Source organism: Diorhabda sublineata, chromosome 8 (assembly GCF_026230105.1).
Source record: "Diorhabda sublineata isolate icDioSubl1.1 chromosome 8, icDioSubl1.1, whole genome shotgun sequence".
NCBI lineage: Eukaryota > Metazoa > Arthropoda > Insecta > Coleoptera > Chrysomelidae > Diorhabda > Diorhabda sublineata.
The window spans coordinates 11,976,151-11,993,316 of NC_079481.1; the positions used below are offsets into that span (position 1 = coordinate 11,976,151).

General features: G+C 32.2%; 1 protein-coding gene across 2 annotated transcripts in view; it reads left to right on the plus strand.

Annotated features, from left to right (window-relative positions):
* The window catches only part of LOC130447308 (extended synaptotagmin-2), a 127,154-nt gene extending 115,053 nt beyond the window's left edge, over nucleotides 1–12,101 (plus strand). For both annotated transcript variants that reach the window (XM_056784052.1, XM_056784053.1), the window contains exons 19-20: nucleotides 949–1,092; nucleotides 11,816–12,101. In XM_056784052.1, the coding sequence (XP_056640030.1) occupies nucleotides 949–1,092; nucleotides 11,816–11,899 (228 nt within the window). In that variant the 3' untranslated portion in view covers nucleotides 11,900–12,101. The remainder of the gene's footprint in view (nucleotides 1–948; nucleotides 1,093–11,815) is intronic.
* The last annotated feature ends 5,065 nt before the right edge of the window (nucleotides 12,102–17,166 follow it).

Sequence of the window (17,166 nt, forward strand, 5' to 3'; positions counted from 1 at the left end):
CGGTAACAATTCTGGCGGTACGTGGACGAGCATTATCCTGCATTAAAATGAATTTTTCACCAATAAATGGAGCAAATGGGTTCCCAGCCTCTAGAAGGACTTCCTTCAGTTCCCCATTGCTACAGAGTCTAAAGAGAATACTGATCGGCAAATAATCGCCTTTCTCTTCGATGCCTTTCCAGGAGTTTGAGCCCTGTCGCGGGTCGCCTTGATAGGATTTCATAATCCCTCAGTCTCCGCCGCACTGTGTCTGCACTTACACGTATATTTAGAGGCACTTCAAGTCTTTCCCAAATCTAAGAAGTACATTAAATGTCGATCTCTCAATCATACAGCGTAATAAATCGATCGTTTACTGCCGTTGTTGCCCTTGGTCGGCCACTGCCGGAGTGCATCGTGAAGGGTAGAATTCACTACCCAAGCGTTTCGGCAATGTACCATAAGCTCCGGCCTTCTCTGCATCGGCATCAACTCAGGCTATGTTAACATTTCAAAGAACCATTATTCTGAACAAAAATGTCTATTAATCACAGAAAAGGCTTCGTTAATAAATTAAAGATGTTTAAATGTGCGAAAAACTATTTACAGTTTAGATTAGGTCTGACAGATAAATCATCTGCAAGATAAATAAATCAAATATAATTGTTTATTTTATCTAATTGTCTACTAATGCTGAAGGTATTAGTTCAATGAACTTAGACCCTAAATTATCTGTAATAACTAGAATACCCACAAAAACAATTACATTGCTAAAAATTAGCTTTTAATAAGAAAAATATGAGATGCCCGTTTTTTTTGCTGTTGAGTTGAGTGAGTGAGCTCAGTTCCTGAACACCCAGTATTATGATCTAGGAATACATTTAAAAGATATTTGCTTCAATGTAAATTAATTGAATATTGATTTATAATTTCAATCTAGGCCGTAAAATAATTGATAAATACTTTCAGGTTATCAAGGATAACATCAATCCAATCTTTGATGAAACTTTCGAATATGTTATTAGCCAAGGCGAAATTGGTTTCAGACAATTAGAAGTTACGGCTTGTACACAAAAGCAACTAATATATTCCAACAGTAACATTTTAGGACAGGTAAAAACATTTTGCATACTTTATGTGACGAATTGGAAAGAAATTTTTGCAGCTAGATGAGCGTTTTCGAAGTAAGGATGTGGCAAAATTAAATACCAAAGTGTACTAATTCTAATATAATCCGAGCTTTTTCGAATATGTATGTATTCATCGTCTGGGAATGTTTTGTTATACTTTTAGATATATTTTTATATTGTACTTCACCATAATTTCAGTTCCAAACGATGAATACAGAAGTATTCGAATGCTCGGAATATATTTGAATTGGTACACGTTGTTGTTTAATTTTCCTACATTTCCATTACGAAAACGCCCTCTATGTGACGATATAAAAAAATCCTTGGTGAGTGTTTTTCAATGAGATTGGTTACAAGATAATATAATACGTGGGGGTTTGTCAATCAAAACAGATTAAAACTACAATGATATTGTCAGAAAGACTTAATCGAAATCACAAATTACCTATCTCTACAGTGTCTTCATTACGTACCTTGCAAATATTTCGATTTCTTATAAAAAAGTTTTATCTAGTTAAAATTAAATAATATTTAATACAGTATAACATAATTCTATATTAATAGTTCCAAAGTTTTGTCGTTTCTCTCTTATTAATTAAATAAACAGGAGAGAATAACGATTCTTATGATGAGGGGTTGCAGTCTTTGTAAGAGAACTTATTCATTTAATGATACATATGCAAATTGCAACACGATTATCAAAACTGAAATTTTGAGGAATGTGAAACATTTTGAAGAAATAGGTTCAATTAAAAATCCTACCAAAGACTGTCACTGAAGGTAAAGATTTCTTGGGCTTTTGAAAATTATCGCAATAAATCCTTGTTTATTCATTCATCATTACAATATGATGATCATTACCACATAATGGATGTTTTTAAAACCATAATGTAGATGGTGAATACAGATCTTCATTTTACAAGTTATTCATTACCGAGAGAGGAGAGACAGAAAAATGCTTTATTGTCAAAAAATTGTTACAATTTGTAGACAAAAGCTTGTAAAAACTAAAAAAGAAAACCTTCAGCGGACCAAGCTTCATTTCGCTTTTTTTAATACGTCCAAGAGAAAAAGAATTGGATGCCATACCAGTTAGTGTTTTTATAAATCTAGGAAATTCAAAGTCCACATCACCAGAGAGTATGTTCCAGTCAATTGTTTGACAACAGTGTTTGAAGTTTTGAAAACTTTTTTTCGAAAATTGGCATAATTGGCGAGAAGCATTTTTAGTATTGGATTTTACCGAAAAGACACAGTCCACAGTACTAGAACTGGTCTTAGTTATTTTGGTTGGTGCGGTTATATGCATGACCATATGAAAAGAATCAAAAATTGACTGAAGACATTCTTGACCAGCACACATACTGGAGTAATTAACAGGTTCACTACCGCCCAGATTATGCTGTCCGTTACTCTTAATCCAATTGTGATTATTTTTAAACTAGTAGGAATTTTTTGGGGATTTAAAATTCCGCCATTTTGCTTTAGGGCCACTAAACTGGCCGCTGGTCTACGACTAGTCATAGACACTTTGGCAGACCGACGGCCATTATAGTGGTCTCAAGAAAATTAAACTATAGTCTATTTCAGAAAGGTATAGAGTAATAAAGTGGGGAATTCCGTCCAGTGGCTTAAATATTCGTTGGAAGTGAATTTGAATTGTAAATAATAAAATATTAATTCTAGGATAAATGAAGGTGCCATTGAGCAAAACATGGCGTAACACATGATCCAGGTTGGTTTTCACATTGCGGGCAGTAATACTTTAACCTCTTTCTTATATTTCTTTTCGAGCACCACCTGCATCTGTTCATAGTATTCTTTTCTCCAACATTCTCAGCCGCATAGTGGTGTGACTGGAGATCCGTGGCTTGTGGCTTGGAAATTTCTTTTGGTTTGAGAAGTTCGTTCAAGAGTTCTTCACGAAACTCTAGAAGGGTTTTTTTGGTTTGGCGTTTCTTTTTGTAAAAGAAACAGGCATTTCAAATGTAAATAACTACTAAATGAAAAAAAAATTGCGATACCATTTTATTGTCTTTCTTGGACTGGAATAGTATGACATCATGTAGTCGGCTCTGTCAACTTCCGACATATGAGCATTATAATCTTTAACGCTCTATGGTTTTTCGTGGCCTCTTCTTGTTGTAATTTTAACCATCTGATGTTTAGGTCAAGTGCTTATTATTCCGACGTATCTTATCTTTCCATTTGATTACAACAATTTTCCCTTTTCGTTTCCAGATAGCTTCCCATCTTTTTAGCTTCTTATTGAGCATTTTTTTTAGGATTTCCTGGTGGCTGTTTATCAAAAAATTCTCTGGCTCGTCTATTCGTTTCACGGACAATTATGTCAATGATGGAGTCATCAAAAAACAGCTGGAAATATTATGAGACCGAAGCATTTTCCGGAATGTCTATGTTGATAGACTCGTCTGGCACCAAAAGAAGTATTGTGGGATCTTCTTCTGTGTCAGTCCACTCATTATCGGAATTATCTGAGGTCTGGGATAATTTTTTTTGTGAAGAGCTTGGAATGCTAATCAGATCGTCATCTGCATCGCTCTGTGATCATTGATCGCTGATCTCGGAATCTGAGCTTGATGAATCATGTAGTTCAAAGTTCAAAGCAGTAGAATCATCACTTGAAAACGCATCTATGGACAAATCGGACAAATTTGCTAACTCTTCCAATTCAGCTTGAATCAACGGACTCTTTGAGTTTTTTTTCGACACACTGAGAAATACATAACCTTAAAAACTAATGAACAAATATTTAAAAAAAAATTACCCTGCTTTCTCTGTGAAATCCATGTTTTGTAATAACACTGATGGTTGAAAAAAACTTCTGCACGCAAAAGACTTATTTTGTAATAAAAAATTGCAATATCAAATGCACGTGTTCGCCTCTAAACACAACCATACTCAGCATACCAAAGCACCACCACTCGCAGCCCAGACGTCATCTGTATCGCATGAAAATGAGTTTGAATTCTACTATAGATGTCGGCGGTAGTGAATGTGTTAATATTGAGATCGACACATAGAATTAGTTTGCTTTTTAGACGTGACAGGTGTCCGTAAAAAAGTTATTTTGGAGTAACTTGTATTCTAGCTTTTAGTCAACATTTTTAATGTGAACTTTGAAATTGGAATATTAGTAAGTTTCTTTGGTATATCAACACACTGTATCAGAACTGCCAACGATTTTAGTTACTGGAGAAAGATACAATTATGAATTTAGTCCGTTGGAAGTTTGTTAGGATTATTTATTATGTTATTGGTAGTTATTTTTCATTTATTGCCAACTTATATAATCAACTATATCAACTACTAAGAAATGGTTTTTATAAATATCGAAACTGCTTTTTTGTCCAACCGCCAATAAAAGTGACATTGTTGAAAGTGATTGTTTACGTAGAAGCGCACTGAAAATATATTTAAAAATATTCATGAAATCACATAAAATTATAATAATAATTTAACAAATTGCCAATTTTTATTATCAATATTTAACAATCATCACTTCACAACACATTACTATAGTTTATTTCAGAAAGGTATAGAGTAATAAAAGCTCATTAGGTATGCAAAGGGACCACAGAGTGACCTAACGAATATTTAAGCCACTTTAATAGAGTGGCATTGATTTCATTGTACTTTTTTTTCTTTTTATCAAGTGGAGGTAGTACCACCCGGGTTGAGGTCAATATATGGGTTTAGCCTATTGTTATCCATTCACAAACACTAAAAATAATATGCCAAAGTCGTGCCGGTAGGATACTCGTAAAATGGAAAGAATTTTATTGTAACAGAATAAAAATTAGGCATTACGTACATAGTATTAGATACACTTATTTTTTTATTGAATATTATACAAAAAATGCATTATACAGAAATTAAATTATAAAAAATCATAATATTCTTCGTCATCTGAGGAACTGTCATCTCCTCTTGACGTTAAACGACGATTTTTGATAATAGAAAGGCGTAGATCAATGTACTTGAGGAAATATTTAACATACTTCCCAATAATACAGAAAGTACGACTGATTTTTGGAAGTTGTAGTAACAATGATTTATTTGTTATTTCGATATCTTCTACTAATAAATTACACAATTCTTCAAGAGGCTTCAAATAATCCAAAAATATTTACAACTTCGACTATCAAGTACTTCGCATATGGTGCATCGTTTATAAACCTTTCAATTTGTTCATATTTGAGAATTTTCGATATAATTCACTTTTCCGTTTTAAATATGTCATTACCTTGAAATATCTTCTAACATCAGTACCATTCTTAACAGGGGCGCTTGACTTGATGATTGAAAATTCTATCTATAAAGTTGATGAGTTGATTTTTCTTGTAAGTATGCTAAGAAAATAGGTTCACTGAAGTTCCCTTCTACATTTTTCGATTCACATCAGGTCAGAAAATTGGTATAGGCAATCTTGTACTGTCGAGCTGATTTTTTACATAGGAGCTTCGAAGTTGCTTTTCTCGCAGATTCCACAAGAACAAGCAAATCAATAATAATAATTTTATTTGTAAACAAGTATTTGTTAATGACCATAGGGTTTGCCATTCACAACAACTTTGTGATTATTCGTAAATAGTTCAATTGATGTAAATTTATTTTATATTTTTCATTAATCTTCTCTACGAAGATAGTCCCAGGAGTACCTGTTCCAACAAAGAAAATCCTCAAAATAGCCATTAACTGCCGCCATCACTTCTCCATTGTTAGAAAATCTTTCAAGATTGGCCATTGCAATAACGAATGTGTGAGATTGTGGATTGTATTGATGAAACACTTTCTTCTTAACCAAATGCGGCAGTTGTTGCTTGTTATCTTCGCTCAAACGTTGCAATAAGATCTCAGGATACTAGCCGTTGAAAGCTTCTCCTTTTTCAAGATAATTAATGAAAATTATCCCATGCGCATCCTAAAAAACCGACGTCATGACCTTACCTACAGAAGGAACGGTCTTTGTCTTATTTGGAGCCAGTTTTCCCTTTTCAGTCCCTTGTTTTGATTGTTCCTTTGATTCGGGTGTGAGTAATGGACCCACGTTTCATCCATGGCTTTGAAATGGCACAAAATTTGGCTTTATTACTGTGAAACATTGCCAAACACTCGATGGAAACATCTTCACGACGCTGTTTTTGTTTCATTGTACAGCTTTCTCATGTTGAAGTTTTCAGTTAATAAGCGATGTACTGCACTTTTTGAAATGCCTTCTATACCATTCTTTACCTCATTTGGTCGACCACTGCGATGCTGGTCTTCGCAGATCACACGGCCTTGTTTAAACTCACATAGCGATGACCAATTTTTTCCTTGTATACAAATTCACTGAAACCGTTCCCTACTGATGGCTGCCACACAAATACTAAACAACGTGGCGTCTTCAAACTTGAAACATATGCTCTATAAATATTTTCTAATACAGTGGTGATTTTCAAGCAACTACCACCACTCTAGGTCATGCCAGGTACTTCTGGTACCATCCTCCTATACTTTCTCCAGCTGTATGTTACCGGTGCCCGAGAAAAAAATGATGAAATCAAGAACAACGTGTCGCGATGAAGTTTGCTGTGAACTTTGATCGAAAATCAAAAAAAGCTCGCAAAAGATCGAGAATTAAAATGATACTCATCAGCTTCTTTGACAGTCATTCGTTCTACTTGGACATACCGTGAATCAAGACTTTGAAAAAGAGTCAATAGTCAATACACTTGAGTGCTACATCATGACAATGACACTGTAACTGCGCGTTGAATGTTTTTAGCGTCCAGTGTCACCATAGTCACCATATTCGCCGGGGAATCGATCGAGGACGTCCGAACAACTATGACTTTCAGAATAGCTAAAATGCCCAAAAAATCGCTGTATTCGGCGTATTAATGCGAAAGATAATCATGGTGTCACTGAATAATTTTGTAATAAATGGTTTTTTCAACATCAATCATTATGATGCATATTGTAGCCCGAAAGACTTACAAAATTATTATTTCAATTTTAGGTACGAAATATTTAAGTAATAATAAGCCACTCACCGATTGCTTTTTTATTCTTTATCAATAATTCTCTCGGATGCATTACTCAAATATTCGAAGTTATTAATCTTAATTTTTCTCATTTAAAAATTGTTATCAAAACATTTATTCAATTACCTTTTTTTTGTTAAATCTTCAAACTAAAACATAATAAATAGAAAAACAAATAAATGACTCCAATAAATCAAAAAATTAATTGTGTGTAACTAAAGTAACTTCTGGATAAAAATTTTTACAATAAGATTATGCAAATGCAACACAAAGAAGCGTGTGCTAAGTTTACTCTTTATGTTCCATCGTCTTAGTTAAATATTTAATTTTTAATTATATCATATCATATTGAATTTATCAGATTTAAAATTAATTTAACTTGTTTATAATACGACTACTGACTGCGTGTATTCTATACTATTTAGACAGAGTGAGTTTTGTTTATGGAACGTCTCAATTATCTCGGAAACTGATTGTACGTTTTTTATAAATAAAATAAAATTGTTGTCAGATCTTTCTTTTTCCGTAAAAATAATGAACTTTATTATTTCAAATCATCCTGTATATTTTTCACTTTTCAAAATCATAAAAAGATATTAATCATTTTCCATCCAATGATAGGGAACCTAAATACCATAATTTTGGAATTATAGCTATATATTTGCATTATCTCGACCGAAATTAAAATAATACATTTAAGTGACTGTGACTGCTACAATAATAAATTTGACGATTTAATTAATTATTATTGTTGGAGTTTATTGATGGTCACAATGGATCGTTTATCTGAAAAAGAACGAATTGATATTTTAATGATATTAGGATATCGTGATAGGCGTAGACGTTAACAAGAAACGTGTATAATTCAATAATTTATATCCTGACCGAAATCCCATAACAAGATTTACTGTGATAAATTAGTAGAAAAATTTGACGAAACTGGTTCAATAAAAGATTTATCCCAAATCAGGGCGCAGAAAAACTGAATCAACCGAAAACAAATCTTTAGATGTTTGTGTCCTGTCAGAAGACGATCCACACTTAGTACCAGACAAATTTCCAGGGAACTTGATATTTCGCAAATATCCGTAATGAAAATAATTGGAGGACGTGGTTTTATCGAATGGCCCCCGTGATCAACCGACATGAAACCCTTAGACTATTTCCTGTGGGGTCACTTGAAAAACATTGTTTATAAAACAAAACTGCCAATATTCAGGAATTAAAAGATAGAGATAAGAAGAATTGAGTATTGGTTATGTTAGTTCTTGCAGTGGAAAAACTGCAATAAAAAGCTGGCTGTTTTTTGACAACTTGAAGACGTCAACTAAATGTATTAACATGTATTAACAATCTAAACATTTATATTGCCTAAAAAGTTCTAAAATAACAACTTATAACATTTGTTAAGTTGCCAAAATTAATTTACGAAAACCAACAAAGTTTTCTTTTGACAAAGATTTTCTCAACATGTCAGCACAATTTTCAGAAGAACAAATATACTCAATTTTAAAAACATTTTTCAAACATAAGTCTTTTCAAAATAATATTTAATGTCAATGTGTTTCCCTCTTTTTGAATTTTAAACATTTTTAACTGTAGCAATAGCACTGAGATTATCACACTTCAAAATAACTTCTTCGGAAATATCGAAATCACTCAAAAGTTCTTTTAAATTCACTATCTCCTGAGCTGCTAATGCTGCGGCGATATATTCTGCTTCCATTGAACTAATGGCCACACAATTTTGCTTCCTTGAAAACCAATTTATGGGATTCTTGTTATAAAATACTACAAATCTACTCACACTTTTTCTTGATTGTCACCCCAATCTGAATCACACGTAGTAACCAGTCCCGTATTTCTTTTTCCAAATAATAAACAATATTCTAATGAAGAGTTGAGGTAACGCAAAATTCTCTTGACTGCATTCCAAGTTATGTTGGTAGGTTTATCCAAATAACGACTAAGTAGTCATATACTTTGACATATATCTGGTCTGGTAGTTATTGAAATGTACATAAGACTGCAAAATAATCTTCTATATGACTTATTTTCTATAATTAGTTCATCTTCAGGTACGTTAAAATTTACTTCCATTGGTGTCGAAATCGATCTTGTTTCATTTCAAATTCTTTCAAAGTCGTTTTATCATTTTGGTCTGATGTACTTTTATTCCTTTTTTTTTGTAAATTCAATCTGCATTCCTAAGAATGATTGAACTTTACTCATTTGTTTTACTTTAAATTCACTATAAAGATCTCCAATTAAGGTGTCTAAGAATTCTTCTTTTCCTATAATCAAAGTATCATCTACATATAGCACTAAGTATACTTGATCTTTAAAATACATACATTAATCATATTCAGATCTTTTAAACTGCAACTTAGTCATAATTTCATTAAACTTAATGTTCCAACATTTTGGTCAACTTCAATGTCCGTACAATGTTTCTCTTTCAACTGCCACTGAGAGCATGAAGCGTATTGTTGAAATTCTGCACACTGGAGCATAATCAAATTCCATACGTTGTTGTGGTTTTGAAACCCCCGTGCTACTAATCTAGACTTCTTAGTACCATCCTCTTTTATTTTAAAAATCCATTTTGTTTCGATAGCTTTGACATCTTCAGGTAGTTCATTTACTTCTATCCATGTTTCCAATTTTCTGTTGGATTGAAGTTCTTTTTTAATAGATTCTCGCCATTCTGGTTCTTTAATACCTTCTTGATAGATTTCTGGTTCCCCTGTTACTAAACTAAGGAAACAATAAGCGATATATATGTCATAATCTTCTAAATATCCTGGCCTTTTTACATTTCTACTTGATCTGGTTAATTACAATTCTGGCAATGCAACATTTTCTTGAGTATTATCTTCATTGTCTGAATTATCTGATGTAGCACCATTTTCGCCTATATCATTATGTCTTTGTAAATTTTCTTTTGAAGTTTCCTCTATAATCTCTCTTGGTTCACATATCACCTGTTGCTTATTTGTTTCTTTATTCTGATTAATCGCTTTAAATTTCATTACAGATTCATGAAATTCCACATCTCTGGACCGTATAATTTTTATTTCATCCGGTAACTACAATCTCCATCCACCACCGCAATAATCAACCATAATTCCCTTCTTTGCTCGAGCGTCTAGTTTATTTCCTTTTGGTAATGGTATGTACCATGAACGACATCCATAAACTCTGAGTTTTGTCAAATCATTTCTTTTATTCCATATTTTCGATGGTGTCACTCCTCTGGGTAATACTTTAGATGGCAGGCGATTTAATTCATAACTTGACCTAACCAATTCGTTACGTTAGACCTTGCAGTGGAAAAACTACAATAAACTTAAATAAAAAAATAAAACGCTGGCTGTTTTCTGACAATTGAAAGACGTCAACTTTTTTAAATTAATTGTCAAAATTGCACCACAACTGAACACAGACAAAATAGCGTGAACATATAGGGGCACTATCTAATACATACTAATATCTATATTTAATATTGAGCAGTCAGGGATGTTGCAAAATGTATTGCAAAGTTTTTACTGTATGTTTTCTAAAATTCGTAATTTTTCTACTACATAAATGTGAATCTACTTCTAGCATGACACAAACATTTAAAGATTTGTCTTCAGTTATTGTAGGAATCAAATTAAATGAGTTTTTTCTATCGTAGCCATCTAAATATACAATATTGTAACTTTGGTTGAGATACTGTAAATGTAGCTGTAACTCAGAAGTTATGGCATATAGGTATTGAGAATATTACATGAAAAATAATCAGTATTTCTTATGAATTTCTAAAAACACAAAATATTTAGGGTGATCCATTCGAAATAACAACGTTCATTATTTTTCCGAAAAAAGGAAATATCTGACAACAATGTAAATACCACCATAATGCCGGCCGTATTACAAGACCCTTACGCACAAAGATTTATAAAAATTTTATAAGCCGTTTCCGAGATAAATAAGGCGTTCCATATATAAAACTCACTCTGTATGAACAATGAAACATATGCTGTATAGATTGGTATTTTTCAACAACTACCTCCACTCTAGGTCATGCCAGGTACTTCTGGGACCATCCTTGTTCGTAAATTGTTCAATTCGCTCCGTTTATTTTACCAACGTTTTCACTCACAAAATAGAACTCCCCTTACACCACTCACCCAAGTATTTAATTTTTTTTTATCTTTACATCATTCTTAAAATATATTGTCTTCTGTTTTTGTATTCCCTCTGATAAAAATTCTCTATACTACTCCAATAAGTAGCAATAAATCTATTCTACTACCAATTACTAGTACCTTACTAGATTGAACAATTAAAAAATTTTTGAGAGAAATAAAGACGAATTTTCAAAAGATTTTCTATTTCAAATAATATGAAAAGAAAAAAAAATTAAAAAAAAATTTCAAAATTAAACTTGTTTATGAAGACTTCCTGTTTTATGCATTCATTAATGTGACTGTATTTCCTTTAACTACTGCAGGTCTTTAAAATGCAGATTTTTCATACAGATCTTCACCAAATCTAATTCCCTAAAAGGTTATTGTTTCTCACCCCAAATAAAAAGTATGCAACTAGAATTTTTTTATTGCTATTTTAGTGTTTGAATATTTATATATCTTAATTATTTATCTCTTTCAGGTGATTATAGATCTTGGCAAACTGAATCTCACTCAACCCTATAATTCTTGGTTCGATTTACAGCCAGGATTTCGTGCGGATTGAATTTTGGTCATAGTACATAATGTCTTAAAATCATTTATATCAGGAAAAGTTCATGTATTTAGTCGTTTTTCATATATATTTATACAATGTGGTCAAACCAAAACGGACGAATTCTAACCCCGACAAAATTTAAATATGTATTGCACATTAACAAAAATCGAAAACACAGTATCTTTTAAAAATAAAGCGGTTCTGAAGTTTATCATTTTTCTTTACACTATAACATATAGAATCTCCACGTTTGCGTTTTTGATGGCTTCACTTCTTTGTTACTGTTTGGTATGTTGTCGTACGCTCTAGAGTTCAAGTAACCCTAAATAAAAAGTCACTATAAGTTAAATCTAGTGAACCATCGAAGGAAAGTAGGTTTTAGAAAGTTTATAGAAGTCCTACCCTATGAGCTGTATGTCTATTCTGTTGAAAACAGGTGTTACCAGGGACAATGAGATTCCTTCAAGTATATTCTGGTAGCGGGTATAATTCTTGTATGTTATGTTAAGCCATAATGAAGCCAAATTATTACTCTTTCAAAACTAGTCAACAAAGTCAATTAAAATTATATGGTTATTGAAAAAATCCACAAAAACTGAAACTACTCCTATTTTCCACAACTCTCCCAACACCGAGGTAAGTTGTGACAGGAACCAAAGTTAGTTGTGACAGTCATGTTCTTAGATTACATATTTTTGTAATACATTATAAACAAAGCACGTTTTATACATAGAGAACTTTAAAATTTAAAATAATAGTAAGAAACAATAACATGAAGTATTAAACATCAAAATAACAAGTATTAATTTTTGTATCAGTATTTATGGCTTCATAACGAGATCGGTCAAAACTCATAATCCAATCCAATCTTCATGAGACCAGCCTTTACATTTCAGACATTAAACCCATTTTCATTTGGTCTGCTACAGAATTCAAGGCAGCACAAGAAATAATAAGCATCTTCTTCGGCATACTCTCCAATTTTTTTGTTAGTCTGCTTCTTGTTGTTTTTCGTCATTTAAAACACGCCTTTCACACTTTTTAACTTTCTACGTACTTCTATGGAAACTATTTCATCCCTTGAATGTGTGTCGGTAAGAATAGCTAATTTGATCTTTCCTCTATTAGGTTGGGTCTTATATCTTGGTGGAGGCTTCGTCAACGACCTGATTCTGGCGACAACAGATTAGAAGTGGCAAGAACAAAACGAGCTGTAGACAAGGATTCATTGGCGTTACTGATTGTCAAATGTGAATTGCTAGATGTCGTGGCTTGATATATAATATATCATAAGGTACGTTTCCATCAGGAAACACATAAAGAGTTGGACCTGCAATTCCAAGGAATTCTGGCACATTATCAGGTCGAGTATCCCCAAAACTACTCAATATGAGGAAAATAGCCTAATCATGTAAATGTCAGAATAAATAAACAATCAAAATTTCGATAAAAAACCTACTTTTCGATTTCTTTCCATGCAATCGTCGTACTCGCTAATCCGCTTGGCATGCTTCTCTGGCGCGTAGTGCGTCAACTAGCGCGTCTCTAAAGAAACAATGGCGCGGTGTTGCCAATTCGCTAACGGTCATAGGTTCCGACAAGTCGTCTTTGTTACAACTCACCTCGGTCTCCCCTAACAAAATTGAATTGCTTACTGAGAATCCGGAATACTTAAGTGTCGGGTTAGCGTAGGTATAGCTTGTCCTATCACACTCCTCGATAGTACCCATTTTTGGTTCGATCACTTGATATGAAACGAACAAAAATCTCAATTTAAAATATCTTAAAATAACAATTAACCTTTTCCAGTCTCGATTTAATGGAATAAAAAATTTCTGTTATATTTTTCATTTTTAAAAAAATGCTTACATTGCTATTTTTATAGGCCTATAAAATAGTAGACCGGGGTAGAAGCCTTTAAAAATCATAAAAAGTGACAAAAATTAATAGTAGGATGAAAACCCATTGGAAAGGGGGAGAATGTAATAAAAATAATTTACGGGTGATCTGAGGTCGGGAAGGGAAAGGGGGTGAGTTTTTAAGACTTAAAAACGGTTTATCTCGATTCCTAGCAAAACTACAAGTCCTATGAAAAAAAAACAAACAGCAAAGTTTAGGTTATTAAGAAGATCTCAAACTTTTGTATTCACACTTTTTTCACTTAACCTCAAAATTTATGCGAAAAATTTAAAAAATCATGTTTTTCGTTTTTAATTTTCATCTTTTACAAAAACCATTTTTTACGAAATTTTGTGAAAAGTTACCTTTTTAGATCGCATATACACTGTAATATATTTGACTTGAAATATTTATTTTTTCACGTTATTTTGAGATAATATCGAAAAAGCGACCTAATTTTCGAACGAAATTTCTGCCATCCAAACATCAGCTTTTTCGAAAATTCTAAACTCTAATTACTTATCTCCATCAATGTAACCTCAAATTTTTCGTGTAATTGGAGCAGAAATATGCAATAAACAACTAAAAGTTGTACGAAATGATTAAAAAAAATTTAGGATGCTATAGTTTTTTTTTGTATAATTTTTTGTCTTTTCTAAGAAAATTTACCATAGTGCAGGTAACATTTTTTTAAACCTTCAGGAAGTAGATACTTCAACGAAAAAAAATCTCGCCAACTTTTAAAAAAAATCGGATATTTTGACGGGAGATTTCTCGTTCGAAATTTATGGTGTTTTTTCGATTTTATGTCAAAAATGAAAAAATAACTATTTCAAATCAAATAAATTTCAGTGTATATGGGACATAAAAGGGTAACTTTTCACAAAATTACGTGATAAAAAATGTTTTTGTAAAAAATTTGATTTTTTTAATCTTTCTCATAAAATTTGAAGCTATGTGAAAAAGTGTGGATACAAAAATTCTTATTACTTACAAATTTGCTATTTGACTTTTTCCCATAGCACTTGTAGTCTTGCCAGAAATCAAGATACACCATTTTCTACCCTTAAACACTCACCTCGTTTCCCTTCCCAACCTCAGATCACCCGTAAATTATTTTTAATTTTATCACATTCTCCTCCTTTTGCAATGGGTTTTATCATTTTTTTTTGTTTCAAAAATTATCGAGCCTGGTCTATAGGACATAGATAAACAGAAAGATGAAAAATGATTCCAAAAACGTATAAGTTGATTCAAATTTTGCCAGAGAGATGTATTTATGCCACGGCAATATTCATAAAATAATTAAAATACAAACAAAAAAATCTGCTGAAAGTCCTTGTTGTACTTTACAATGTGGATCATATAAAAGTTTAGCTAATAATGGATTTATGGCTTACTTAATAATTATATAGCCATATAGGATCAGGAATTTGATTTATAATTCTATATTTAGTAAAATTCTTTTGCGCAGCTTTATTTTGGCTGCTAACGAACGTATTTCTGAAAATTTAGAGCAACTTCAGAGTCTATTTTCGTAATATCTCATCGTTAAATAATATTTATAAACGTTTAGTATCTGTCTAATAAAAATTTTGAAAACCTAATTATTTTAATTTTGAACCATTCCTATCCTAATTAAAGTAAGTAAAGTTATATCTAGCTTGTATACAGAGTGATTTTTATGTATGGAATACCTCAATCATTTCGGAAACGGCTTGTACGATTTTTATAATTTTTTGTGATACGATACTATGCTCCATTGTTGTCAGATATTTTCTTTTTCCGGAAAAATAATGAACTTTGTTACTTCAAATGGATCACTCTATATAATTTGTGTTTTTAGAAATGTAATAGTCTCTATACCTAAATGCTATAGTTTCGAAGCTACATTTACAGTATCTCCACTAACGTTACAATAAATATCGTACATTTAGATGGTTACGATTGAATAAACTCCTTTAATTTGAATATTCTTCAATAATTTATGTCCTGATAGAAATCCCGTACCAAGGTCTAGTGTCAGTGGGTTAGTAAAAAGTTTAACGAAACTGATACAGTAAAGTATTTGTACAAATCATGGCACAGAAAAACTGAATCGACTGAAAACAAATCTTTAGATGTTTGTGTCATGTTAGAAGTATATATTCACATTTGTGTAGTAGAAAAAGTACGAATTCTAGAAAACATACAAGGCGATTACAGCAGATGCTCAAAGTGTTTACTTGATCTTCCCATATGGCTCGGTAAAAGAAAATTGATCTGATGATCTGGTGTATATTCAAAGGAGCTGAACATCTAGGAGTGCTACAGATTGTAAACTGTGGGTTTTTAACCTACAAGCGGAAAGCTTGTAAGAGAGAAAGCTATTATACTCTTAAAGTTAAAGAAGTGAATCAAGCAAAAACTCAATAATTTACACAGGTAGACAAACAGCCCTTGACACAACAAAATCAAAAGTGATAATAAGTTGTTGCGAGGCACTATCCTAGATCGTGTCAATAAAGTGAACTTCTGAATGCTATGGAGTGGATGTGAGCTCTAAATCAGATAGGCTTCTCAAAAATGGGATATGAAGAGATGATACAAAAAGACAGTTACAGTTGTACTACCGATGGAAATATTATTGGGACAGGAATCAAAGCCAAACATAAGGGGGTATAATCAAACTGAAGTAATTAAATGCTCAGAGCTATTAGACCAATAGACGAAATATTAAATCCGGAAGACCATTGAAAAAGTCACTGAACATTTACTTTAATACAACAAGCCATATAATTTTTAAAAACTTTGCAATATATTTTGCAACATCCCTAACTGCTCAATTCTTTTTATCTCTATCTTTTAATTACTGAATATTGGCAGGTTTTGTTTTATAAACGATGTTTTTTATAAGTATAATACTATTTTCCAATAAATCTAAATACGCCAGACCATTTAAGTTACTCTCAATGAAAAAGGGATCAATTATTTTGTCGCCTATTATTCCAGCCCATACATTCAGTATTTCGGAATATTGGGTGTGGGATTTACGCAACCAACGAGGATTGTTACGCGACCAGTATCTACAATTATGCCGATATACGGTTTCAATTAATACAAAAAAGGGCCTCATATCAAGTTACCTGGATATTTGTCTAGTACTCAAGAGTGGATCGTCTTCTAACAGGACACAAATATATAAAAATATGTTTTCAGTTGATTCAGTTTGTTTATCATCCTGAATTAGGATAAATCTTTTATTGAACCAGTTTCGTCAAATTTTTCCACTAATTTACTCACAATAATTCTATTTATGGGATTTCGGTTAGGATATAGATTATTAAAGATATTACACGTTTCTCGTCGACTTCTACGCCTATCACAATATCCTAATA